The 26,275-nt window shown below is 46.3% G+C and overlaps 2 protein-coding genes across 3 annotated transcripts in view; one reads left to right on the top strand and one right to left on the bottom strand.

Moving 5' to 3' along the window:
* ATXN1 (ataxin 1) overlaps window positions 1-9,576 on the top strand; it is a 197,078-nt gene extending 187,502 nt beyond the window's left edge. Inside the window, 1 exon segment of the mRNA XM_042869006.1 lies at window positions 5,672-9,576. Within this exon segment, the coding sequence (XP_042724940.1) occupies window positions 5,672-6,202 (531 nt within the window). The 3' untranslated portion in view covers window positions 6,203-9,576.
* Window positions 9,577-16,060: 6,484 nt separating this feature from the next.
* GMPR (guanosine monophosphate reductase) overlaps window positions 16,061-26,275 on the bottom strand; it is a 38,001-nt gene continuing 27,786 nt past the window's right edge. The window contains exons 8-10 of one of the 2 annotated variants that reach the window (XR_006178423.1): window positions 26,023-26,182; window positions 17,184-17,878; window positions 16,061-17,106 (exon numbers count right to left, since the gene is read on the bottom strand). Coding sequence is in view for 1 of the 2 variants with exons in the window: in XM_042869007.1 (XP_042724941.1) it covers window positions 17,698-17,878; window positions 26,023-26,182 (341 nt within the window). In the remaining variant the exon portion in view is untranslated. Of the gene's footprint in view, window positions 17,879-26,022; window positions 26,183-26,275 lie in introns of both variants that reach the window. The other variant, XM_042869007.1, reaches the window with a different exon arrangement.

Raw genomic sequence — 26,275 nt, 5'->3', positions numbered from 1 at the left:
TAAATTCTGCTGTATTTTATAGCTCAAGAACCCGTAGGAGAAATTGCATGATCTTTGTGGGTTTTTATTAAAATACAAAATAAGTTCAGCAGTATGAGGGGCTGTTTTGCATTCTCAGAGGTGATTTCAACCATACACTCCAGAAAGCTCGGGCTAGATTCAGCACAAATCCTAGCCTTGAGCAATAGGTAGGGCATAAGGCTGTGAATTTCCATGGCTGAGAGACAGCTTGGAGCTGTCTGGGAACACATCCACTCACACACGTAAGTTACTGAAACACTACAGAGTTGTACCAAGGCTTCAGCTGCGGATGGTTTAAACACTGCACAGCTCACATAAACTGTGTGTTCAAGAGAAGTTTGGAAAGAAAAACCATTGAGGTGGCCGGGCAGGCTGTGCTTCTGAACTTTGTATCTCACTGGTTTCCAGGATAGGAAAAATCCTGTAACTTTCCAAAGTGACTCTTACATTAAGATGGTAACTGATCATAAAGCAGTATCTTAATACTGTTCGTTTTCTGAGCAATTGAGGTGCTGTTCTATTGAGGCTGGGGCAGATTTGATGTAAGGAGTATTATGATCCCTAGAGATGCTCGTTTAAAGTAACTTTGTTTCAAGTGTTTTGGGTTTGGTTTGGAACACAAGTGCTACAAAGGGCAGCACCCTGATGCTGCATCCTCAGAGGTGGATGCCCAGAGGGAGAGGGGAACTGGAAGGGGATGCAGGAAAGCACCTGTGACTAACAGTTTGGAGCATGAAAAGCAAAGAGATCTGATTCTGAGGATTAAAGCACGCACACAGAATTCTTATTCTCGTAGAATCACAGAACAGCCTGAGTTGGAAGGGACTCACAATGATCGTCGAGTCCAACTCCAAGTCAGTGTCCTTGTCCAATATCCTTAATGTCCTTATCCAAACTACACAGATGATGGGGGAACCAATGCATGTGACACAGCCATGCGTCATGTCAGTTGTGCAGATTCCCCATGTATTTTGTCTCTAGATGTGTGTGCATCACCCACTGGCCTGATAGAAAGATCAGCTTAGGGCCTTGGATGCCTTCGGGATAAGGACTGATTGTTTTTCACCTCCGAGCCGTATCGTGGTTCTCTCAGTGAGAGCTGCATACCGCAGGCCCCATCAGTAGGAGCCTGTCCTTGGATCAGAACCAGTTCCTATGATTTGCCCCGGTGCCTTGAGTGGTGAGATTTCAGAAGCAGCGGTCTGCCCTCCGCAGTGGTCACCTCGCTCTCATTTCTCTCTCTGCAGCAGAGCCTGGTCTGTGCGCCAGCAGGTAGCGTTGTGTGTGATGGGCTGGTGGATGTGCTGGCACGGTGCAGTCCTTTGCAGAGGGCGGACTGCCATCCTCTGGCAGAATGCATGCTGGGTCCGAGGCTGCACAGACGCGCGCGCCGGGCTCATCCAGCAAAGTGTCACCTTATCCAGAAGCCTATCAGAAGCAGGCTGACATCATCGCAGCTGAAATACTCCCCAGCTGTGTTTCCCACGGGGGATGCTTCCAGAACTGAAGCGAGGGAGAGTCACGCAGAGATATCATTAGCGTGAGGGTTTAATTTCGGTTTCCTGCAGATCCCAGGGCTTGGGTCCCTTCCCAGATCAGCCGTGTCCCCGCACACAGGGACAGCCGTGCAGGTTTTCCCATGCCTGGCTGGAGAGGGGGAAGTGTTTCTACATTTGTGACCTTGCCCTCAGCCTAGCGTGGCTGTAGGAAGGAATTTAGCCTTATTAGCAGGCATGTGGCACTCATTACACGTTAGAGAATTGCTCGTGTGAGGAGGGCTTAGTCTCCTTCCCATTGAAAAAAGGCTGTTCAGTCTGGCTGCTCAGGGCAGTGGCTCTGTGGTGCTGCTGCGCTCAGATCCGTGTTGATTCCCAAGTGCAGTGAGAATGCAGTGCATGCGTAGTTCAGCTCCCAACATACTTTATTAAAGTCAGTTTCTCTTGCAGATATACTTCTGTAAAGAGGGACCTTTTAGAATGGTGTTATCAGGGGGACGTGAGTTGTAACGACTAAGTGTCGTACAAAAATAGCCTTGCTACCATTAGCTTCCGTTCATTTAAATACTCCTCCCAGCAATCTCTGGGAAGCCATCAGAATGCTGATGAACTCATCTTTTCAGACTCGATGCAAACATGAGCTAATTTCCACCCTGACTGAGGGACAGCAGTAGGAGGTTATTTTTAGCTGAGCGTATACAACTCTCACGCACACAGGGAGGCAGCATGCAGTTGCTATTGTAACACATCACCGCTGCTCCTTCCTAGCAAAGGGCTAGGGCAGAAGGAGGCCATCCTCCCACTCCCCCTCCGCCGGGCGCCTTGCTGTTCCCATCCTCTGCCAGGTGTGGAAGAGCAGAAGAGAATGAACCCACCTAAACCCACATGCTTCTTCAGTGAAACAGCTGTCCTTAGCCCTGAGAAATGTGATGTTTCCACTTCACAGCATCCCTGCTGCGGATGAATGAGAAGTGAAGCAAGTACCAAATGGATGAGAACCCAAAGTCCAGCTGTTATTCCCCTTGGATTTGCGTTGCCTAAAAAAGCGCTGTGGATCTGCATCTCTTTGTAATGCCACATCTTACTGTTACAGTGACACATACGTGCTCGTTACCTGTCCTCTCTTTTGCTGCAAGGAACAAGCAGAAGGCAGCAATGCACGTCCATTTGTGTTAAGGTTACAACACACTGGAGATGTAGAAGTTGTTCTCTGAAATGCTCACTTTCATCCCTGAGCTTCAGCTCCTAATCGTTTCTAAAGTACAACCTCAGAAGAAAAGATGAGCATTTGGGTCTTAACTTAGCTTTTCTTTCAAAAACAGAATAATAGAGGTAAGAGGTGAAGAAGCCCACCTCTAGTTAGAGGTGTCAGTTTGGTGCACCTTTTTTAGACTGACATCCAGTTTCCCTTAAATATCTCTGCACACACAAACCATTCACTTTCTCTTTCGCCCATCTCTCTCCTTTTCTTTACCTTTGGCACAGACACAGGCACAGAAACAGAAATGCTGGCCTGTTCACTGCCAGGTGGAGGTCTCTCCCACTCCTCCCTTATGTGATCTTTGTGTTGTGTTCCTGGACATGGGAACGTCCAAATCCTTACTTCTACTGGGCACCCTTTGCTTTAGCACTTGTCTCAATGGTTGCTGCAGTGGGCCCTGCAATGCAAATTTCCGTGTTCTTCTGTGAAGACACTGTATCTGAAGAGTGGGAATGTTATTCCCTGTGCACCAGCTCCTCCTGCGCTCCATGTGTCAGCGGTGCTCCAGCTCCAGCCTTTGCTTCCTGAGCAGTCTGAAGTGCTCTCCATCAGCTGAGTGTGGCCAAGGCATCATGCAATAAGGGGGCATAGGAAAGTGAGATATTCATTGAACGCGCTGAAAAGTTTTGGGTGCTCTCACTGGTCATTGGGAAAAGTAACTTGACAGCAGAGCCCCGGGTGCTTGAAGAGGGGCCGGTGTTTTGGTTTCTTGCTTTATTGTCTTAGTAGCCAGAAAGGCACAGAAAGGAATTCCAAATTTCTTTGTCCCTTATAATAACGATGTCAGGATGTCAGGAGAAGAAGCTTTTGGAATTAACTTCCCTCGTGCCAGGAGAGAATGATGGGGGAGGTGTTTCTTCTGAACTTTCACACTTAAAGTTCTTTGACTACTATCACTAGCAGAGAATGGTGATGTTAGAAGTCAGTTGAGCAGAATCCACACATAGCTAGAATCAAATCATAGCATCATAGAATGGCCTGGATTGAAAAGGACCACAATGATCATCTCATTTCAACCTCCCTGCTACGTGCAGGGCCGCCAACCACCAGACCAGGCTGCCCAGAGCCACATCCAGCTAGCTAGAACAGTGCTTAATAGCGAATGAGGAAACACATTCCAGATCAATAGATGCCCATGAGCACTATGACTGGGTCATGGAGATTCTGGCATTGGTCATCATCTTTATTATTTAGCATTGTTCATGATCACCACCATCAAAGTGGCTGTTTGTTTCTGGGACTCACAGTTCAGGCGCGTGTTTTATATGCCATGTAAAACAGAAGCACTGCAAGCTGTGAAAGCATGTTCACATCAAGAGGAACTTGTGTGTTACTGAATGTAATGCACTCAGTATGCATGTAAGGCATGGATGATACCCATAATACACATTGCTTTTGATGGGGTGGGGAAAGTATAGAAAGGAAAAAAAGTATATAGCAAACAGGAAGGAGAAGAGGAAGAGAAAAACTATAGCAAGTAAATGAGAAATCTGCATTCATTAGGAAAAGCTACAGCTCTGTTTGGACAGTGGGTTCCATTTAAATCCAGAAGAGATGTCTTTGGAATAGGATCTCAAACTTGGGGCAGATGTTTCTATATTGGACAGGTGGAGCATCAAGACTATTGATCGATTGGCCCGGTCATATAAGATTGTAGCATATATTTATAGATTTTTTTAAAGGGTTTTTTGTTTTTTTTTTCCATCATGGAATGACCTGTCTCATGAATTGTAGTTGTCTGCTAGGGCAGAGTGTGGGTTTAATCAGTCAAAAGCCACGAGAAATGTTTGACTTTCATGATCTGATGGTTCTGCTCTATGGGACATCCCACATCCAGCCCTCCTGCCAAGGGCGGTGATGATCCATCAGATGAGGTGCACAGGGAGCTGCCTGGGGTCCTGTTTGCAGGCCGGGTGCTTCTGGGGGAGCGGCACCAGTGGGGAGGGGAGCAGAGCTACCGGGTGCTGCTAACCAGGAGCCCTCGGGATGCATTAGGCTCTGTCCTGTAGGCCATGAGTCAGAGGAGCCCACATCCACCGTCTGAGCCCACGGACGGGCATGGCACAAAGATCAGAGGGTATTTGGGTGCTGTATCATGTTAGCCCTATGATCCACTGTGAGCAGGGTCATGGAGTGGCAGGCACCTGCTGCTGGTCTGCTCTCCTGGATATCGCAGCTGCCTGTATGGTGATGAGGTGTGACCCAGAGCCATGCATGTTTTGAAAGTGGGGTGAAGTGGGAACTGACAGGGCTGGGCTGAGCAGTGAAATCAAGAAAGATGCTTTTCATAGGTAATAATCACTGCTGCTACAGACACAGCTCTGCGCACACCTGTGGCCTTTCTTTGTAAATCAACATCTTCAGCCATTTCATGTTGGTAAGCACGCAGCTGCGTGGGCAGAGGCCAAGAAGGAGAGGTGACATTCCCGTGGTCATTTAGGGAATCACATGTTGGAGCTGGGAATAGAGCCTCTTCCAGCTAAGGGAGCCATCCTCTGGCTGGAACGTATTGGCAAGCATGGGCTAGAGGCTGAGGTACCACGAGGGCACGGCAGGGAGCAGAATTTGTTAGCTGCCAAAGCTGTTTTGCCTGCTGGGTTCCTGTGAGCAGCTGGATAGAGGTAAAGATCGATTCCTGTTGAGGTTTTGTGTTAAGTGCTGAACTCAGGGAGTCAACACCCGTCAGAGAGTTAACACCCATCTGACAAGGACAAGCCTGAAGTCTGGTGCGCCATGTGCAGATTTCACAGAAACCAAATGGCAGCGGCACAATCCCTGCTTGACTCTCACCAGTGACAACTGCTGGCCGCTGCGCATGTGCACCAAGGCAAAGGGCCCGTCTGACACTCTCTCCTCTCTCCCTCTCTCTCTGCTGTCTCCTCTCTTTCTGCAGGTCAGCGTGGAGGTCTTGGTAGAATACCCTTTTTTTGTATTTGGACAAGGCTGGTCATCCTGCTGCCCCGAGAGAACCAGCCAGCTCTTTGATTTGCCATGCTCCAAACTCTCAGTGGGGGACGTCTGCATATCGCTTACGCTCAAGAACCTGAAGAATGGCTCTATTAAAAAGGGCCAGCCCGTGGACTCAGCTAGCATCTTGCTGAAGCATTCAAAGAATGACAGTCTAGCTGGAAGTAGACACAGGTATGCGGAGCAGGAAAATGGGATTAATCAGGGAAGTGCACAGATGTTAGCTGAGAACGGTGAACTGAAGTTTCCGGACAAAATAGGATTGCCTGCAGCACCTTTGCTCACCAAAACAGAACCCAGCAAGCCCCCGGCAACAAGGAAGAGAAGGTGGTCAGCCCCCGAATCACGGAAACTAGAGAAATCAGAAGAGGAGCCACCTTTGACTCTTCCCAAGCCTTCTTTTATTCCTCAGGAGGTTAAGATTTGCATTGAAGGTCGATCCAATGTAGGAAAGTAAATGTTGTTTGGGGAAAGGAAATTAGGCTATCCCTTGTCATTTTTATCCAGATTACTGTACTGTAGACTAAATAACCCAGTATTTACATGTTATCATCTTATTTTAGGTTTATGTTATAACCTTGTTGTTATAGTTGCAGCTGGTATTATGCAGGAGACTGGTGCATATGTTTTTCCACAAGTGTTTGTCAGTGACTAGGTTTCCTGAGAGCTACAGAAGGGGCAGTATCTGCTTCACACACCCTTAGTGGAAATGAATGTGTTGTCATGGCTCCTGTTTTCTAACACCTCGTGTAGGACAGGGTCCAGCTGTGATTCTGTTGGGGTTTTTTTTGTTGTTGTTTTTTGTTTTTGTTTTTTTGTTTTTTTTTTCCCTTGTTTTGGTTCCTGTTCCAGTTTTTTTGGGGGGGAGGTGCAGAGAAGGGAACTGTAGCAGAGGCGTGTGTCACGCGTGGTGTGCGTGCTCAGCCTGAGGCAGCCCTGCAGCAGTGGGGGCTCATTGAGGAGGTTGTTCTCACCCCGGGTGAATGTGGAGGACACAGCCCCACAGATGTTACCAAAAAGGATCAGATGCTCTCTGACCTTGTCAACAATAAGCCAACTCTTACTCAAGATTCATAGTATATATATGTACACATATATGTGCATGTATATATATATATGTATATATATATATTTGTGTGTGTGTGTGTATCTGTACATATATATTTCCCCCATGGGGTCCGACTGCACTGATTTTTACTCGCGAAGCAACTGCCACACCAACATTTCCTTCTGCTTGCTCGTGCAGTTCGTTGCCAGAGGCCATGCACACACACACACACACACACACACGGGGTGGCTGTTCTGCACCATTCACCCTGCAGGGCTGCCTGGTGGCGTGGCTGTGTGTGAGTGTGCGCAGGTGTGTGTGGGTGCAGGGAGCCTCAGGCTGGGCGATGTGCCCGGCTCAGGCTCGCTCCTGTTTCTGTGCAGTGTTAGACGCATCGGTCAGGTTATGCCATGGACATTTGCTTCCACGAGGGAGATGCATACTGCCCCTTTGAGATCACAGGCACACGTCGTTTGCAGTTAGGTTGCAGATCTCGGTCTTTAACTCTATAGTACTGTTTTTGGTTCATGATTATGGACAACCGGTGCCACTTTTTTCAAGTTTCAGTGTGACACAGGAACCCGATGTTGAAGAGGAACGTAGAATGTCTTTAAGCACTTAAAATGCTGTTCACACTTTATGGCTGAGCATCCTGGTCTAACGCTCAGTGCGTACTGTATCTCACTTTGATCTGCTCGGAGGGCAGCAGCAGCAAACAAACGAATCTCTTCAACACTGTAACTACACGCGACTCTGAAAAGTTTTCTCACAGGCAAGGCGCTGAAAGTTTCCATGTGGTTTCAAAGGGATGAATGTGAATTATTGAACTAGTATGTGACAGTCATTGTCCACAAAGGACTACTTAATAGGAGGCACTTTTTAAACTTTAATGCTTGAGAATGAGTTAAAGGCGTATGCGAGCTGACAGATAATAAACAAATAAGAGAGAGGAGAAAGGAAAGAGAAAAAAAAAATCTTTGTCCAGTGTTTTTGAAAAAGATGGACTTTAAAGAATCTTGCAATTTGCACATCTTGAGTTTATCATTTGTGTGGTATTCCTGCAGTTTTTACCTAATAATGTTGTGGGGTGGGGGGGAGGGTGTCTGAAAGAGCATAAACAAATGTAGCAATGACTCACTAACCTGCCTGGCTCTAGGCCGTTTCATAGGGTTTCGTTCCTTTCCCAGTCCATTTTGGTCTCCGCCATATCTGCCACACAGAACCAGGTCCTACCGGGACAGCTCTGAGAATTTGTCTTCAGACTTGCTGAGAGGTTTCCATGAGAAACATTTCTATACGTAAGCAAGGCGTTTGTTTGTTGTTTTTTTTTTTTATAAAAAAAACAAAAAAAAACAAGCCGAATGTTATTTTTCCTCTTACGATCTTTTGTTCTTTTCATTGCCTCATTTCCCATTCGGACGACTAGATTCAGGAGTTTGGTACAGAAGGAGCTGCTCAGCTCCCCGTTAGGGCTGCACAGCCAGCCGCTCACACGAGATGCTTGGCGCCTGGGGCCAACGGAGGGAGGACCCCACTGCTTCCTGCGGGGTCTGGCTTGGGCCCTGCAAGGTTGAGCATTCACATCATTTCTTCAGTTGGTGAGTTCCCGCCTTCAGGTAGTTGTAAAGAAGCCGTACTGATGGGGAGGAAAGGAAATCAAAGTTCTGGATATTAGAAATACAGTATCTAAAGCAAACGAGCCTATTTAAAATCTCGTTTTCCCTCTCCCCTAAAATGCAATGCTTTTATTTAAGAAAAGAAAGATTAACCCCAAACCCGAGCTTTGACTCTGTTATGTGTTACTTGAAATTTAGCTCACACCAGAACTCATTGTTTTTATACCATATTCTGGGGTGCACCAAAAAGTTGAAATATGTTTAAAATAGCTTGAAACTATTCTTGAATTTCCTTGAATTTTATTAACCTCTCAGCGGGCTACAAACAGCTGAGCGGGTTTCTTCTCACAGTCACGCAGCTTAGGTAGTGCTTCTTAGTAATATTTCTGCTCAGAGAAGTTGCTTAATCTTCCATATACTCTGCTCAGGGCACTTGCAATTTATTGTTTCGTTTCGTTTCCTGTTTCGTTTTTGAGCTTCGATGGTAAAGGAATAGAAAGAATTGCAGATGTTACTTGGCATCCGTACCACTATTTCTGTCATTCACACGTACTGGGAAAAAATCTCCACGAGAACCACGCGCATTCACGATTGTGGTCGATGAGGAAGCGGGGGGCTATTGAACTGACTGGATCTATTCAACAAACACTAAAAAAAAAAACAGAAAACTAATAAAAAAAATGAAGTTTGGAGCAATAGGAATGTATTAGTTCTGTGCTTGTGTTTCAGACTGAGGAATTCTGAAATAACTGGTTCTTTCCAAACAGCTGTCCCTTTCCGTGCTTTGGCTTTTGTAGGATGTGCAATACTTTACGTGCCAACGTAGACTCACCTGTGTGGTGTTAGCTAGGTCTCATACCCTCTTCTGGTTTCCCCTTTCTGTTCTCTTGGAATAGTTCCTTCCTTCCTTCCTTCTTTTCCTGCTAATAACTCCCTCCCCCTAGAAAGCAGCGAATCGAGGGCCGGGTGTCCCTGCACCCAGGGCTCAGCGACCCCTTTTGTGTTCAGTGTGCGTGGAGTGAATCACGGGCCTGCCGCAGCCCCGTGTGTTTGAAATGCATGCCTCTGGCCTCCGCAGTGTAACGGGAAAAAAAAAAAAGATCCAGGAAGAAAAGCTGAACCCAAGCTCACCCCACAACCACCGAGAGAGGAGTTTGGGGGTTGTTATTTTGGGGGGGGCAGGGAGGGGAGGGGAAAGGGGATTTTGCGCACATGAGACCCTGCTCCCAGCTGTGGGGTGCCTCCGGCTCCGGCCTCGCGCCCGCGGCACGGGCTGCAGTGGTTGTCTTTTTCTTTGGGTCTCTTTTTTCTTTTCTTCTCCTCCTTTTTGTAGCAGGCCTGTTTAGTTTACAATGAAATGCATACAATCACCGAGAAATTAGTCAGGGCAAAGAAAATAAAACGAGAACCTCTTTATAGGGATTTCTAAAAATATCTATCTGTCTATCTATCTATCTATCTATCTATCTAATCTATCTATATATCTCTATATATAAAACGACTGTTCCTTATAGTGTTTAACTTAGGCATTGTTTCAGTTTGTCTGGGCCACATCGCGGGGAATTTGAGTTTGATGTCACTTACCTCAAGTCCTACAGCTGAAGCCCGAATTGGCGTTGCTGTTGACCTGCTTCACAGTTTTGTATGTCGCTGTTGGGATTTTTCCCCCGACGAACCCGACGTCGGGACGGGGACGCTCCTCTGACTCCTTCAGGTCCCTCGTCCCGCTGTCGCGTTCTTCGGCCGCTGTTTGTCATTTTCTCAGCGCTGGGGAAGTGACATCACTGCTCTCGTTTCCCTCAATCAAGGAACATTTAGAAATTTTTCACACCTTTTACTCAGGGATGGGGCTGGCATATGTGTGGTACACTGATGTGACCAGAAGCAGCACTTTTACTGCTCTGGAGTAGGGACGTACAACGTCACCGACGAGTTTGGATTTCCCGCATCTCATGACTTTGACTTTGTAGATATCGCAATACAAAAGCAGCAGGCTCAGCGCGAACTGTCGCTGTTGGTTATCATGAAAATTCACTCCGTGCAGAGATTTGTTTCACTTTAAGCGTGTTGCCAATATTAAAATAGAAACGGTGAAATTCGCTTCAGGCTTGATACTGCTAAAAACAAAAGCGAGGAGAGCGGATCCTCTCCGTTTTAAACACTAATAGTGTTACTTCAGAGAGGGGCTCTCGGCACAGCGCCTGGGCCCTGGCCCTGCTGGCACTCGGACACACACTGACGGAGAGGTCAGCCCAGGGGCTCCATGCGGTGAAATGGGACATGCACTCGGACAGCTGGTTTACTTCTCTTCCCTCCCCGTCACCACAGGTACCAGCAGAGCCTGCTCAGCGCTCTCTGGCCGGTGCTGATGTGAGAGCAGAGGGGTAAACATCTCCAGAGTGCAGTCAGCCATTTCCTTTCCTGGTTTACCCGCCTGGCCCCTCCGAAGTCCCAAAAATACACAGAAAAATGAGGATTGGTCAGTGCAGATCTGCATATGTGTACCCACAGCCAGACAGAAGCGTTGGTTTGCACATGAATCAATCCGTGTGAATTCCATAAGCCTACACGTCCACTTGTTTTCCTGTCCCAAGGACAGTTTGGTGTTTGTGTCAATAGGGAAATTCCAAACGAGTTGCACATCTCTACTCCAGAGTACAATTTCTTTTACATAGACGACCTCGCTTCAGATGTGTTACCTTTACTGATAGGATCTTTTCTTGTAGCACTATATCTTGTGGGAATATTTTTTGATGTAAACCTAATTTGAGAAGCTTATTAAAAATAGAAACTTTTTTTGAAGCACTCACATTGAGGAGTACAGGTAATGTTTTAAAAATTGCACAAAAGAAAAATGAATGTTGGAATGATTCATTCAGTGTTTGAAAAAGAGATGGCTCTGTTTGAACAGTGAGTTTCATACCTTGTTTGTAAAAAAAAAAAAAAAAAAAAGTTTTTAAATACAAAAGCAGAGAAAGGTTGAAAGTTACATGTTTTTTGTATATAGAAATTGTCATGTCTAGATGATCTGATTTGTATTGGCTTTGGCCAGGAAGAATTATTACTTAAAAGGCTCTTAAAGAACAACTATGCTTAATTTTCTGTTCGTACTACATGGGTCCCGTTTCTGGGGAGCGGAGTCGTGCTTCACACTGTTTATTCCTGTGCTGAAAACACACCTTGGAGCAGCAGTTCTCGAGTGCGGCTGCCGGGCACTTCGGAGGGTGGCTCTGCTGTGGGATTTGGCTCGCGGTCCCTCCTGCCTGCACCGAGGGACAGGGCTGGTTTGGGGGAGGCCTGGCGATGCCCTCGGGGATCCCGCCCGAAGCCTCTCGCTCCCGTTTTTTCCTCTCTCTGGGATGCTGTTCCACTTCTTTTCAGCACTTCCTGTTCCAGACGAAACCCAAAGAGTATAATCCTGAGCAAGAAGTGTTTATAACAAGGGATCCTAGCCCAGTACCAGCAGCAGGGCTGTGCCCGAGGCCACGTGGCCTTTGGGCCCCTTCCACTGCCCCCTCTCCCCGCTGCCGGGAGCAGACACACCAGACAGGTTTCCAGTGATGATCTCGGTTGCTTAAGAGACCGGTGTTTGTTTTCCAGAAGCCCAAAGGAGAGAATCCTGGAGCCATTTTTGAGGAGAGGGTCTCTTTCTAGTCCAAAGATTGAGCTGGGCAGCTGGCGGCCGGCGGTGGGGCGGCGTCCCAGAGCGCCCCCATCCCCTGCAAGGCGGTGACCGCTGTGCCCAGGTGTCCCCGAACCAGGAGGAACGGCCCCAGTTGCGTTACAATGAAGTGCATTCAGCCAATAGGTAGTATTTATACAATAACAGTCTCTAAGGTTTCTGTAGTTTTGTGTTTTTTTTTTCTTGTCGTTATCTGAAAGGACTCAAGTCTTCCACTGAGGATTTTACGGAGGCTTCACCAAGGTTGGTTTTTTTTTTCGTTTGCTTCTGTTTCGAGCAGTCAAAGCTCCTGCACCCTTCCCCTCGCCCATGCAGTAGGCATGCATTGGAAGCGCTGTGTGCAGCAGGCGTTAAGTCACGCGTTGAGCTGTCATTGCTGTACTGCTGGGTTGCTGACATGCAAAAACCCCAGGGCCGGACCCACGGCCTCGCGATGTCAGCCGAGGCGGGGATCCCCCGGGGCTTTGCTGAAAGAGCCGAGGACCCATTGCTCTCCCTACAAAAGCGGTCTGCAGAACTGTCTGAGCCGGCGGGTGGGTCTGGGAGCTGAGCGTGAGCATGGGCTGAGGGCAGCTGCAGGTGGCTACATTGGCATCTCTGCCTGGCCATTGGGCCGGCCTCTTCGCAAAGTTACTAATCTGTTAGGGCGTACATACAACCTCTCACGACAGTCAGCTAATGTTGAAACTCACTAATGTTATCTATTTGCTCTTTTTTTTTTTTTTTTTTGAATAATATATTAACTTGTTGAACACTGTTCTTTTTGCAGTGTTAAAAAGAGGGGGGTGGGGGCAGGGTTACAGGCAGGGGTTTCCCAACCTTTTTCAGTTCGGGTGAGCTACTGAAAACCGTTTTGTACTAGCTATGTCACCGTGCTGGCAGCCGGGGGGCTGGGGCCGGCTGCAAAGGCGCTCGGCCAGGGGCCTTGCCGGGTGAGGGTCTGCCATTCTTCAGCATTTCTGAGGTCCTTTGTTTTTGTTCGTTTGGTTTTTTTTCTTCTCATTTGGTATTACTCATGAGGGTTGTTGCAAATCACACTTCCAGCGTAGTTCCTAGCGTAGGCCCAGTAAAAGGGACATCGCAGCTTTGTGGTGGGGAGAAATCGAGCTGACATGGCCAGTACAAAGGAGAAATAGGGAGGGAATAACGTTTTGCACCTTATTGAAAAGAGGAGAAGATTTTAAGTGCATACAGACATAGTTAAGAGCTTTTATTGTGACAGGAGAACTTTTTTCCATATGCGTGCATACTCTCTGTAATTCCAGTGTAAAATATTGTACTTGCACTAGCTTTTTTAAAACAAATATTAAAAAAAAAAATGGAAGAATTCATATTCTATTTTCTAATGGTGGTGTGTCTATTTGTAGGATACACTCGCGTCTGTTTATTGAATTTTATGGTCCCTTTCTTTGATGGTGCTTGCAGGTTTTCTAGGTAGAAATTATTTCATTATTATAATAAAACAATGTTTGATTCAAAATTTGAACAAAATTGTTTTAAATAAATTGTCTGTATACCAGTACAAGTTTATTGTTTCAGTATACTCGTACTAATAAAATAACAGTGCCAATTGCAAACGCGTGCTTCGTCTTTATGAGCAGCAGCTGAGTGTGGCATCGCACTCCTCTGAAAGCCCTCTGCCCCGTTTCCTTTCCCCCCCCCCAAGGAATGCACCGCGCACGGCATAAAACCTTCTCAGACTTTTGGAGTGAAGCTCTTTATTGCATAACAAAACTTGCCACGGACAGTTTCCAAAGGCGATACTTGACTGTGCCCCTGGCGCTGCAGGCATCGCGGGCACGGGCTGGCTGCAGGCAGGGCAGATGTGCCATCAGCATCTCAGCAGTGCGGCGTGGGCCGGGGAAATGGCTAAGGCCGAGCAACTCTGCGTGGCTGATCACATAGAAGCTTTTTACAGCTGCCGCAGGCAACGCCGAGGAGTTCTAGACTATTTATTTACGTGTGAGAACTTCAACAACAGTACACAAGGAGTCAATGCTAGAGAGGGCATCTGAAAAGACCCCAAATGAAGCAAAGGGAGTGAACCTTTTCTAGGCTTTGACTCTCAAAGTGACCAGGTCTGAAAAATCCCATCCCAGCACACTGAGGTCTGGCTAATTGCTGCCCTGGTTCTTGCTCTCCCCCAGTCCCTTCTCCCTGGCAACTGACTGGCAGAAAGGAAGATGCAGTCACACTTGCATGAGAAACGCTCCTCCAAAAGTAAGCAGAGGCTCCTCCTGCCCAACTCCTCACACTTGCAGGGTCCCCCACATCCTACATTCAACTCCATGCCCTGAGGAGAGAAGAAAGATGCACCGAAGAGCATGGCCCAAGAGGGAGCCAAGTGCCTGCTGAGCGCACGCACTCATTTCTTTCAGAAACAAGAGCCCACGTGGCTTGCTCTGCATCTGGCAGAATACTGCCAGCCTTGTCTGAATGGTGTAACGTGGCCTTTTTCATCTCTGTTTACAAATTTTGGTGTACCCAATTCAATCACTGTGGAGCCAGTGGAGCCACACCTCAGCACTGCTCTTGTGTGCTCAGCTTAGCAATTCTCTGGCTGGGGAAAGCAGGTGTGACTTGGCCTACAGTGCTGCTCATCTCCCATGTTGCTCTAGTGGGGAGACAGCATGGGGCTGAGGTGGCAGGGTTAAAGAAGACCAGGTCAAGCAGAATCACCCAACAGTAAGCAGTTAAAAAATGGTACAGATGTTCCACAGAAGGGCAACAAGTAACAGAAAACCAGGTAAAATATGCAGGTGAGGTAGATCTGCAAATGGCACATGGCATTTTGTGGTCTTGGCCTGGACCATCCCACCAGGCACAGCACACCCCAGTTCCTTGCCAAAGTGGCTGTGGGTTTGTGCAGGGCACAGTACCTGGGGCTGCGAGAATACAAGGGCAAATGAGGAGGCACAGGGCTGGGTGCTAAATGAGGGCTCCACCTTGTCTTTGTTCCATATGCAGGGTGGGCTGATTTGGGGGAGCACAGCCTCTGAACGAAAGTAATATGTACTTCTGGGGGAGAGACAGCCATGCCATAGGTTCAGCTTTTCTGCAGCTCTCTCTGGAGACACAAGGAGAAAACGAACAGGAACTGCTTCTCAAAATGATGGCAACAGCTGCTATTCAGAAAACCAAATACCTTAAGTCCATGCTTTACCAGTCATCACTCATACTGTCAGTGTCACTGGAGAACTGGGAACACCTCTTAATACCAATCTACTCTCACCTTTTCCTATTGGCACTGGTCAGAGAAAGGTGCACGTGGCTGTGCTAAGCACACAGCCTGCCCAGGAAGCAGCCCCCCATTACCCCAGCACTGGTCCTTTGGAAAAAGAAACTGTTTGACAGAGATGTCACAAAGCTGCTCTGTTCAGTGCTCTGATCTTTTTAGAAAAATGTTTACAAATATATATATCCTTTGTGTCTATGTATTTCTCAACTTTCGTTTAGAAATGTAGCTAAAAAAAAAGTAGAAAAGCAATAGTGAGTGTAGGCATGAGACCAGCACACTGCTGCATGTCCCACGTATGAAGGCACGAGTGCAGAGACACATCTGTGGGCAGGCCTGCAACGTGACAGCCTGACGTGGTCTAATCCTGCTCCTCACAGGGGTGTTCATTTGCCTTTACACCCTACACTTCATGTCATGTACATAAAGGAATGGTGACCTCCTACAGTTGTACTGATGCACACAGAGTAACGCTGCCTGTACTCCGGGCTTAGTGAGGGTGAGAGCAGGATTTGTGATAAAGAAATTGGGCATCTTCTAAACAGGACGCAGTCAGGGAGACTTGAGGGAGCAGAGATCAAACCCTTTACCATAGGGTCTGCATCTCTTCTACATTCAGATTCCTGTATGAGATCCAGCAGGAAAGATGGTTCTCAAACTCAGCATGGGTGTAACCTGTGCTCACACGAAGGCCCTTATTCATCTCCAAAATAAATGAACGGGTCATATCACAATTAAGAATTAGTCCTACATGTTTAATGGAAGACGTTTAAAATAGGCCTTTTAGAAGATCTACTGAGCCTTTCCTAATGTGCACAACAGACTTAAAACTCACTGGGCATCAGTTTGTGGCCTAGATATGCTCTCACAATGGCCAGTGGTACCAATACTCGTGCATGGCTTTTTGAGAAGTCCCTCAAATGAACCAAATTCTGGAGATTCTCTTTGCTATTCCTCTTCCTACAGATCACTCATTTGCTTTTCAAAGGAAGCCTGCCTCTTTCCACAGATACCTGCAGGAGGGAAAAGTAAGGCTCTGAAGTACTGAGGTAACAACAGCTGCATTATGATCTCAGCAGCACTTCAAAGTAAGTGGCCAAGCATTATTAATTCATTGCTGTTCACTTTTACATCATTTATCATAACGAGCTACTGTGGTATTCATGTGGATGCAATGTGTATTTCCAAAGAAATTTCACTGTGATTTATCAATTAATTAGTGGGCCATAAAGTGTTATCCAGAGCCTTAAACATTCATTACTGCCTTTAGAACAAATGCTTTAATTCAATCTTGGCCTACCAGTGTCCTGCAATCAGGCACCTCTGCTGAAAGCTCCTTTTTGCTTTTCACATTGTCAAGGATTGCAAAGGAGTGGTACCAAGTAGCTAAGAGTGAATTTGATTCCTCCATTGGACCTTGTTCTCCTGGCCACAGGCAATGCACAGCACAACATTTTCACATCTCTGCTAAACGGACATGAATGCAGAAAACTTAAATGGGAGCAGGGAGGGCTGTGGAGAAACCTCCCCTCGGTGAGTTTACTGTTGCTGAGTTTCTATGTCTTAAAAATCTGATCACAGAGCACAGGGGAAAGCAGCAACCCACACAACGCAATTACTGCATGCACGTAAAGCAGGCAAGCTCTGAGATGTTCTCTCCTGAATGATCTCCACAGACAGGGGCAGGCAAGACAGCATGGGGTTGCTACACTCAGTGCCAGCTTCTCTGCAGAGGCTGGTCCATGGAGAGGTTTCAGTAAAAATGGCAGTAAAAATGGCCCTGTGAACAGAGAGTGAAAGAGATCTGGCATTTTTATCATCACAGCAAGAAGCCAACGGTAGCCAAGCCTCACCCACCTCTGACATCCTGCAGGCTGGCAGCCCTGCCACAAGCATCCAACATTCTGCCAGAGGAAAGGTGAAGACAATTTGATTTTTGATTTCTCCACTCAATTCCTTGTAGCTTTTTCTCTGGAGGGTGCACTGTCAGAAGCAATGGTAGCTGACAGGTCAGTCTTAACAGAGGGAATATGTGAATGTGTGCAGGTGCAACAGCCATGTCTGTACAAGCCAATTCCTTGCTAACTGAGGTTTCAGCGACTATTTATCAGAGGAGAAAGAACAGACGAAGAAATGTTGATTAAAAAATAAATCAGGCACAGTAAAAGATGAGGCTATTGCATTTTGAACCAATGGCACTGTGTTAACAGTACAGCCTTCCCCTTCCAAATCCAAGCCACCAAAGGCTATGAGACTGCCATTCATAGAGAGAGGAGTTTGCCACTAATGCAATGTGGAGGAGAAATCAAAACAGACCAGCAACCTTTCCTGCTCTTCTCCTCCCATCTCTCTCCAGTCCCCCCGTCCTGGGCTATGAGAAGACCTGGCTGTGCTGCTGGGTGACCCGGATGAATGTTGTTCTCCTGCTCAGTTCCTTGAGTTTGGCAGCTCCCACGTAGGTGCAGGTGGAGCGCAGCCCTCCAAGGATGTCCAGGATGGTGAGTTCCACATCTCCTTTGTACGGTACCTCCACAGTTCTGCCCTCTGAAGCCCTGGAGAAGAGATTGGTTACTGCATTTATGGGTAGAGGCAAAACAAACAGTGTGTTTACTGAAGCAACGTGTGGCACAGTTCACTGTTATTCCCTCAGCTTTATTGCTTGTTTGTCTGTTGTTCCTTGATGCTCTCAAGCACTGAAATGTTTCAACTCCAGTCACCAATACTATGAACCAGAAGAGGACACATCTTGAGTATGTTTCAATATCCCGTATCGGTCCTTACAGATCTGCCCTCCCCTCCGCTCCATCATGCACTATCTCCAAGTGAAGCTTCCAGAATACTGAAAGACAAATTTGACCTTGGCAGTGTCAAGCTTTAAAGGAACAGCTAGGCTTAGGCCCCGTGTGAAAATGTGGGAGCTGAGTCTCAGCAGGTTCTGGGCAGCAGAACTCTGCAGGGCTCTCTCCCATGCCATTGATCAGACACAGAAATGTTCTGGCTGCCTCCTACTGGCCCGGTTCCCCAGGCCCAGCACAGATATAGTGGGAAACCTGTTACAGAAAGCTGCAGCACAGCTGACCCCAGAAGCAAAGAAGTGAGCTAGCACATCTCAGAGGCAGACAAAAAGAATAGCAAAAAAACAAAAGCACTGTGAACGCTATCAAGTATGCGCACGTGCCAACATAGGTTTGCACTGTCCCCAAGAACACATCTGAAGATAAGAGATTCCAAGCAAATAACTTTCATCTCTTCCCCCTCAGCTTTCCCACGCGCAGCAATTCCTCCTGCAGTGGAGTTCCCCCATCACAAGCTGATCTTTAGACCAAGCTTGTGCTGCACCAAACTGTCTGAGTTGGAGAAGGCGGCCTTGGGAAGGAGTCTAACAGCTGACAACAGCTGGCAAACTTTACTTTGGACTGAAATCCTTATCCTTGTGTTTCCTTCCTCAGAAACGGCTGAGATTTCTGTATGTCATGCAGATAGAGGATTGACAGCTGAGGACTCAGCTTTAAATGCTTTTTGGATGGCACTTCAGTATTATTAGAGTTTGAAATGCGGAGGGGAAGAGGGGATTGCTGCTCTTCTCTCCTACAAGAGAGTTGGAAATGATGGCTAGGATCTGTCATTCTTGTAAATGTGGCTTTATTTACTTTTCCCTTAAACAAGTTGTCTTGGGGATAGTGCTTGAAAGAAAGGGCATGCCTGTTTGGAGGCTCCATTTGCAAATCATTAACAGCACCAGCAGCTATGTAGAGGTACTTGAGTGTGAGCCTGGCTATATTTCATTCTGTTAGTTTAAATGTGAGGTCAAAGCCCTAGGGAGACAATAAAGGAGAAGTGTTAATATGCCATGTGAATAAGGAACCATGATTAATCTCCTTGCATCTGATGAGTAATTGACTCTTTCTTGCAAGAAACTCTTAAATAAACACTGTAATAAGTGGCCAGTGGAAAACGTATGTACTGCTGCTACCTAGCAGACTGCACTGGGGCTCAGTGGTGTGTTGGGACTCTGCTGCAGGAGTTGACCAGCTTTTATTTTTAGCCCTAGTGCCAGCAGCATGAGAAGGCTCAGCCCACAAAAGGACATAAAAGTGGCCTTGCTACAGCTTTGCAACTTGTTTTTTGACCATGCCCACGTCCTCCAGCCAGAGGCTTGAGCTTCAGCTCAGCCTCCTGGGAGTTTTCCATGAAACTACTGTGACTGCACGCTGGGGACCTGGGGAAAACAGTGTGTATTTTATTTACTAGATCTCGCCATCTGAAAGAGCCCTACTGCTAGATGGGACAAAAAAATGCAGGTTTTTCTGCACTCATACATGACAGCCCATTCAGTGCATGCATGAGTGCCAATGAATTGATGCAAGAATGTCCCCGTCAGTTCAAGCATAAGCACCCAGTTAATTCAGGCATGGGTGTTGTCTGAAGCATTAGTTGCAGGGTTTGCTAAGCAGAGAGCTGACTGGAAAATGAAGTACTTAGAGGCAGCCTCAGTCACAGTGGTTAAACAGACCTGCAGTAACAGGAGCATTACTCTGAGGACTATGAGCACTTGGTGGTCCTTTTTTTCAGAGCAAAATCACTGAGAGATGCCCGTTCTGGCTTTGGAGATCAAACGATTATCGAAGTGGTGACTGCTAAAACCACAACCCAGAAGCTCCCATAGCTTGGCAGTGTTTCTAGCGCTCGCTGGTATCAGCTGAAACACAGTCAGAATATCAAGAGGTAACCCAGAGAAGACACGTGTGAGATCAGCCCTAAGGAAAATGCTGAGAGTCCAATTTTATGCTCAGTCTTGCAGGGAAAAAAAAAGTGTCAAGAAGGGCTGAAAAGTCTCCCACTCTACATGTTGTGACTTCCATATGCTTCTGAAGAAAAAGGACTATAAGATGGAATTGGGACAGAAATCTGTGGTCTTGAGGACAGTGCAAACCTATGCTCAGTAAATGTTACGCCTGTAGAGCAAGGGCCAAGAGACCTAAGCCCATTGGTGCATCATCTTACCACGATGCCCACAAGGCAGTATTGTGAATGTTGGACACTCCAATTACAGAGCTAGATGATGCTCTACAGCTACTGGTCTCATGACCCTACTGGTACCTTCAACACTGGTGTCAATGTTAGCTTGTATGATCTTAATTGTTTGCTTCTACGCTAAAGCACAGTGAATAACTTGAATTGCTGTTACGTTCTTAGCGATTTGTTTTGAAGGAACAAGACCTAATACTCATGGGAAGCATTCAGATCATAATGGTGTTAACACTGATAATCTGGCCATGGGCTTTGTAAAAGATATCTATTCAAACTGTTGTGGCTGAGTTACGTGTTTTGCAGCAGCAAACCATGACGTTTGTAGTAAGTAGGTACTGAGATTGTTACATCAACCTCTAGTCTCATCCACAGAGATGAAGGGTGAAGCTTGTTGTTTGGGCTGTGTTACTGTTAACCCTAATCTCTAGTCTTGTTGGGGCAAGCTGTGGAGTTTATAACAGGCAACAGTTCAGACTGTGCTAACAAATCCTGCCACGTGGAGAGTGGCTGGAATTTTACCAAATGTAATGCCTATGTTGCTGCAATATTCACGTCTGTAGCCTGGCCAGGGGTGTGAAGTCTGATGGATACAGAACCAAACCGACACCAACTCCTGTAACACGATTCCCAGGACAGAGTGATATTTTACAAAGTGCACTGTTACAGTATTAATTTCTGCTTTCTGGTGCTAACAGAGGAAGAGTGGAGTTTAAAACTGATGTATATTAAGATTGTGATGATGCTGAACGCATTCATAATGGAGCTGGGGGAGCACACCACATCTCTGCTCAAGTGCCTTTAAGAAAGAGCCAGCAGCCTCTAGAAGATGTGCCTGGATGCATCTGAGAAGATACACAGCTGGAGGTGCACCCTTGGAGGGAGGTGTTCCATGTCAAAGGGGTCCCAAAAGGATGAACTTAGGTGTTGGCTTAATTACCCAAATCACTGATTAGAAGTTTGTGTTTGTTGGCAATTAGTCAAACTAAGTAACCCTTTCTCAAAAAAGAAAGGTGAAGAAGGAGCAATTGGGTCTCCCAGCAGCTGGGAATGGATGTGCCCAGACGCTTCTGGCAGACTCTGTGTCTCTTGCCACTGAACAGCAAACAGAAAGGGAGAACAACTTCCTTTAGACATTTTGCATGGGTCCCATCTGTGGTACGTGCCCTCACTCCCAGTCAGCACAAGATTGCTGCAGGCATGGATGGATGAGCACCACAGATGGGGATCCTGGCAGGAAGGGTGTGATGGAGTGATGGTGTTCTGTCAGTCTGGCAAAACATGGACCACTGCAAAGGGGTCAGACTGCCCTGGCATAAGGCAGCCTCACAAGTGGAGCATTTAAGAGATGGCAGCAACTGGGGGGCAGGTCTTTCAGGCTGTCATTTGAGATACACATGGTAGCAGCCAAAAAGAAAGTAGCAGCCAGATGCTGATGCTATTCTGTCTCTGTGGCCCAAATTCCACCCCTAGTTAGTTTAACTGCCAAAGCTAGCTCAGCAGCAGCTGTGAATTGCTGAGTGACCACAGCAGGGCTGCAGTGTTCACACAAGATCTTAGAAGGGTTAACAAAAGCAAATTGGCTCTAACTGAACAATACCATGGTCTCCATCCTTACTTGCCTTATTTTCTCTCTCCCTAAAAAAAGAATCTTAATAGGTGTGCCTTTCAGAAATTCCCAGCTCTGATCCATGCCTTGTGAAAGGAGGTAAAAATGTAAAAATAAACCAATAACTAAATGGCTGACAGGTAATGAAACAAGATCCAAAGATTTCATGCAAATTGAATGTGCTAAACCTGACACAGTCATTACAAAACAATTACACACATGACTTTATTCTCACTACAGCTACCTCACCTTACCCATCAATTTTAATTTCTGTTTACTGGAGGTTCAGGTTCTCCAGCCAGAATGTGTAACATTCAGAAGTTGAAGTTCAGTGACAAGCAGTCTGATTCTGCAGGGGGCTGTGCACGACGAGTTCTGCACTGCTTGAATAAAACATTGAGTGCTTAGGTCCTTCTGAAGACAAAACAACTTATTTGGGTCACTGATAGGGATTTACAGCTGGGCTTTTAAAACCTGCATAAAGAAGTCCCACTGACTTGATAGGTTTGAGGTATCCAGCATTTAAAATGCTGAGTTAGAACCCTTTCGCTTCAAGTTTGCCATGACCTAAACTAGTAAGCAATTCAACTTTCAGTAAGTTTTTCTACAAAAGTAATTGAAAGAAAACCCCTGCTGTATTTCTGATCATCCCATCCATGCCCAGTGCATTTGCTGTACTGGATAACTATAAAAATAGTTGATATTTTTAATCTACGGTGACATTCATCATGCTGGGTTGGGCCAAGCAAGACCAAGACTAAGGCTGGTATGGATAGCCAGCTTCACTTTGTGGCTGCAGCATCAACAAGATGAGAACATCTCCTTACAGTTAACAGCTGAGGCTTCATGCTTGGAACTATGGTAGCTAGCAGTAGACTGGGAAACTCCTGCTATGTTACCTATTGGTGGCACAAAAAAAGCAGTTTCTCAAAAAGGACTGAAAATTTCAGATTATACTTCCGCTCCCCTTGTTGCTGAGGTTTCAGAACTAGATCCCCAGGGGACTTCTAATATTAGGATGCAAAACATAATATGGCTATGGATCAAGCAGAGCTTGTGTAGTACTGTCCACAAGGAATTGAAGGGGTCTAGACCAAGCCAAATATAGCACCTTTCTGTACACCCTTTAATCTTACAAGACATAATGCCTGCACTTTGTCTCATTTCTAAGGGGAACCACTGTTAGTTAATTCTCCTGCTGGGCATGCTCATTTTCAGGTTACATGCACACACAACTAGCTAAAGCAGAATTTAACAGCTGCCTTACTTCTTTGTCCCACTGCTACAGCAAGGTTTCCCAAACTTCTATGACTTCCAGCAGCACAGTGGTGACCAGATACTAAATGCCTGTGTTGTTGCACTGAGTCCTATGCAGCATGCTTGATCTTCTCCCCGTTCTCTCAGAGAGCGGCCATTAACCATATACCTGAAGAGCATCAGGACATTCCCACATGCTAGACATAAGTGTAGAGCAGGAAAGGCCAATGAGTTATCACAGCTCAGATAAAAGGTTACCAGCACCTCTTTGTAACTGGCAGCTGCAACTTTTACACGATAAAATAATTACTAGTGCCACGCACTATAGGCATTTCTTCAGAAACTCTGATGCCAACCAGATTACCTGCAGGTAAAAAAATTCAACAAACGTAGATTGCTTCTGTGGACTTGGGTATGAAACCATTGTGAATCAAAGCTCGGAGATATGCAGAACATCTCACTAATGCATCCTTCCAGCTTGTCTCAGGTGCAGATGAGCTCCTCCTTCTTCAAATAGCCAGCAGTGCTTGAAAGCAAAGGCACACTGAACCTGCTGTGCCAGAAGAGCCTTGCAGGTTAACCAGGTGGACAATCAGTCACATGCTTTGCTCCTAAAGGCAACCCACTGCTGTTGTCAGAGTAAGCAGTATCGTGCAGGCAGTGGTGCTTTTAAGCTGGTACAGGTACAGTCAATACGAAATAAAGAAAATCCTTTGCACATTGCTCTCTAGTTCTGATCTGAGCCACAGAAAAGAGGTATGTGGGCTCAAGTCAAGAAGAAAAGGTACACTCCACCCAAGAAATGTAAGTGCTCCTCAGGCAAAAGGTAAAGGTATCCCTGTTTCCTTATTGTCCAATCAGATGGAGAAAAATCTTGGCATGAGAATCTGCCAGGATATACCTCCTCTCCTCAAACCACAGTGCTTATTTTGTATTTCTCCTTATCAAACATCTTCTTGCAAAAGAAATCTCAATCTTCTTTGCCCTTGAAAAAACTCTTTTCTATCATCTCTTCTCCCTGTGTCCCACTGATATTTTGCTCCTCAGAAGTCTTCCTCTGAACGTAGTTCTGAGCCACGCTCTGTTTAGTAGGCACAGACTGCCAGATAAGTGCAGCACCCATAAGCTCTCTCTTTCCCCATCTTCACATAGAATTCTATTTTAATGAGCCTGCATTTTCTGCCAGACCAGAAAAGCTGATGACTTTATTAGTCACTGGGTCTCTCCTGCACAATGTCTACCAGTAATCCTCCTTAGTCTCTATTACTATTGCAGCTTCAAAGCTCATATTTTAGGCCAAAGGAGAGTGGTGTAAAGGCTCGAATAGGCTGTATCCTACCATTTTGTAAAGTTCTGGATGTACTGCTGCACATTTTTATGGTGCATTTCAACTCTTGACAAATGTAAGACAAACTATGCGAGCTAATGTTGGGGTGGGAGATGGAAGGTGGGATCAGATATGCTCTCTAGCTGGTGCTATGTCTGATACGTGCCTCCTTTGTCATGGATCTAGCAGCAAATAGAATCAGAGAATCATAGAATGGCTTGGGTTGGAAGGGACCTCAAGGATCATCAAGCTCCAACCCCACATTTGTGTCAAAGCATGAATTCCATTTTGTTTTGTCAATATCAATCTGCTTTTCATTCCGCACTGCCACCTTTACGGTGTTGCAACTCTTGCCCTGGTAGCAGATGAACACATCAGGGAAAAAAGCATGCCAGGAGAGTTGTGTAGCAGACAGGGCCAATAAGACTCATCCATCTTAAATGCCTGGAACAGTAGTAAAAGTCACTGGCTTTGAGATCCTAATGTACAGCACTCTACCAGATAGGACCAGAGTCTAAATCTACACCAGTGGAGGAGATTTCAAAGTGACACCTTCAATCAGTCAGCACATCATGTAAGACAGTATGCAAGACTCTCTAACACAGTATGCAACAATGATGTTGTCTCAGGACAGTGGCAATACATGCCATTAAGGGAAAACATATGAGGGAGTTTTCTGGAGTCACCTGCTTTTTCAGAAAGTAAAAATTCTCAGCAGCCTCAGGAGTAAAGTAGCAATGGACAAAATTCCTTTGCAAAGCCTGTCTGCCTTCCTTCCCCAAGCATTCTCTCTGAACATTTTATCTGACAATCCAAGCTCCCACAAGCTGTATGATTTTTGGAAACGGATAATGGGCTACTCTGGTGCTCTCTTAGCCCAGAAGGAGGGAGAAACATGTACTGCTGTGTAAAAAGACTGCCAACAAAGCCAGGTGTGAGTACAGTGGCTACAGCCTGTGACTGGGAGGGCTTTGATGGGCTTGGGCTCTTGGTACTGTTATAGCTGTTACACAGCACCAAACTGGGGCTAATCCCAGCTGAGCTTCACTGATTCACCAGGCACCCACTTTTTGCAAGCAGAAAGAAGCATATGGGCCAGCTGGGAATCCATGCACCAACAGGACACACAATCTGGTTAAGGAGAGAGCCAGAAACCACAGCTTGGTGTGCAATGTGCCCACATGTAATTCACACACATCTTGAGAGACCCAAAGGTCAGAACAGTGATGAATGGCTTCCCAGTTTGAAAGTACACTGAACTGGCTGCAACTGAGTGAAAAGGGTTGCTCTCAGCTAGCCACCCCCAGCTCCTTCTCCCTGTCTCCTCTTTGATGTCATCCCTCCCAGAGATCAGATGCTGCGTTGCTAATGGATTCCTGAACAGGAACAGAAACACAGACCTGTTTGCAACACATGGCTTTTGCAGAATTCACTTTCAAAAGTTATGTATTTGCAATTGCTAGAGAAATTCTTACCTGTATTCAGCAACACCTCCTGCATGCTTCTTCATGGCTGTATCAGAGCTCATCCCATAGAAGAGTTTCACCTTCTTGCCATTCTTTTCTATAATCTCTCCAGCACACTGATCGTGGCCTGCAAACATCCCTCCAAGCATGACAAAATCAGCACCGGCTCCTGTGATCAGCAGGGTGATATGTAAGTAAGAAGGGAATGGAGAGAGGGTGAAAGACAGAGCAAGAACACAGTAGTATCCAAAAACAACTGACA

This window comes from Lagopus leucura, unplaced genomic scaffold (assembly GCF_019238085.1).
Source record: "Lagopus leucura isolate 7727_CA_CO unplaced genomic scaffold, USGS_WTPT01 Super-Scaffold_100002, whole genome shotgun sequence".
Taxonomy (NCBI): domain Eukaryota; kingdom Metazoa; phylum Chordata; class Aves; order Galliformes; family Phasianidae; genus Lagopus; species Lagopus leucura.
Note: the sequence above shows the minus strand (reverse complement) of the source record. Positions and strands in the feature narration are given on the sequence as shown.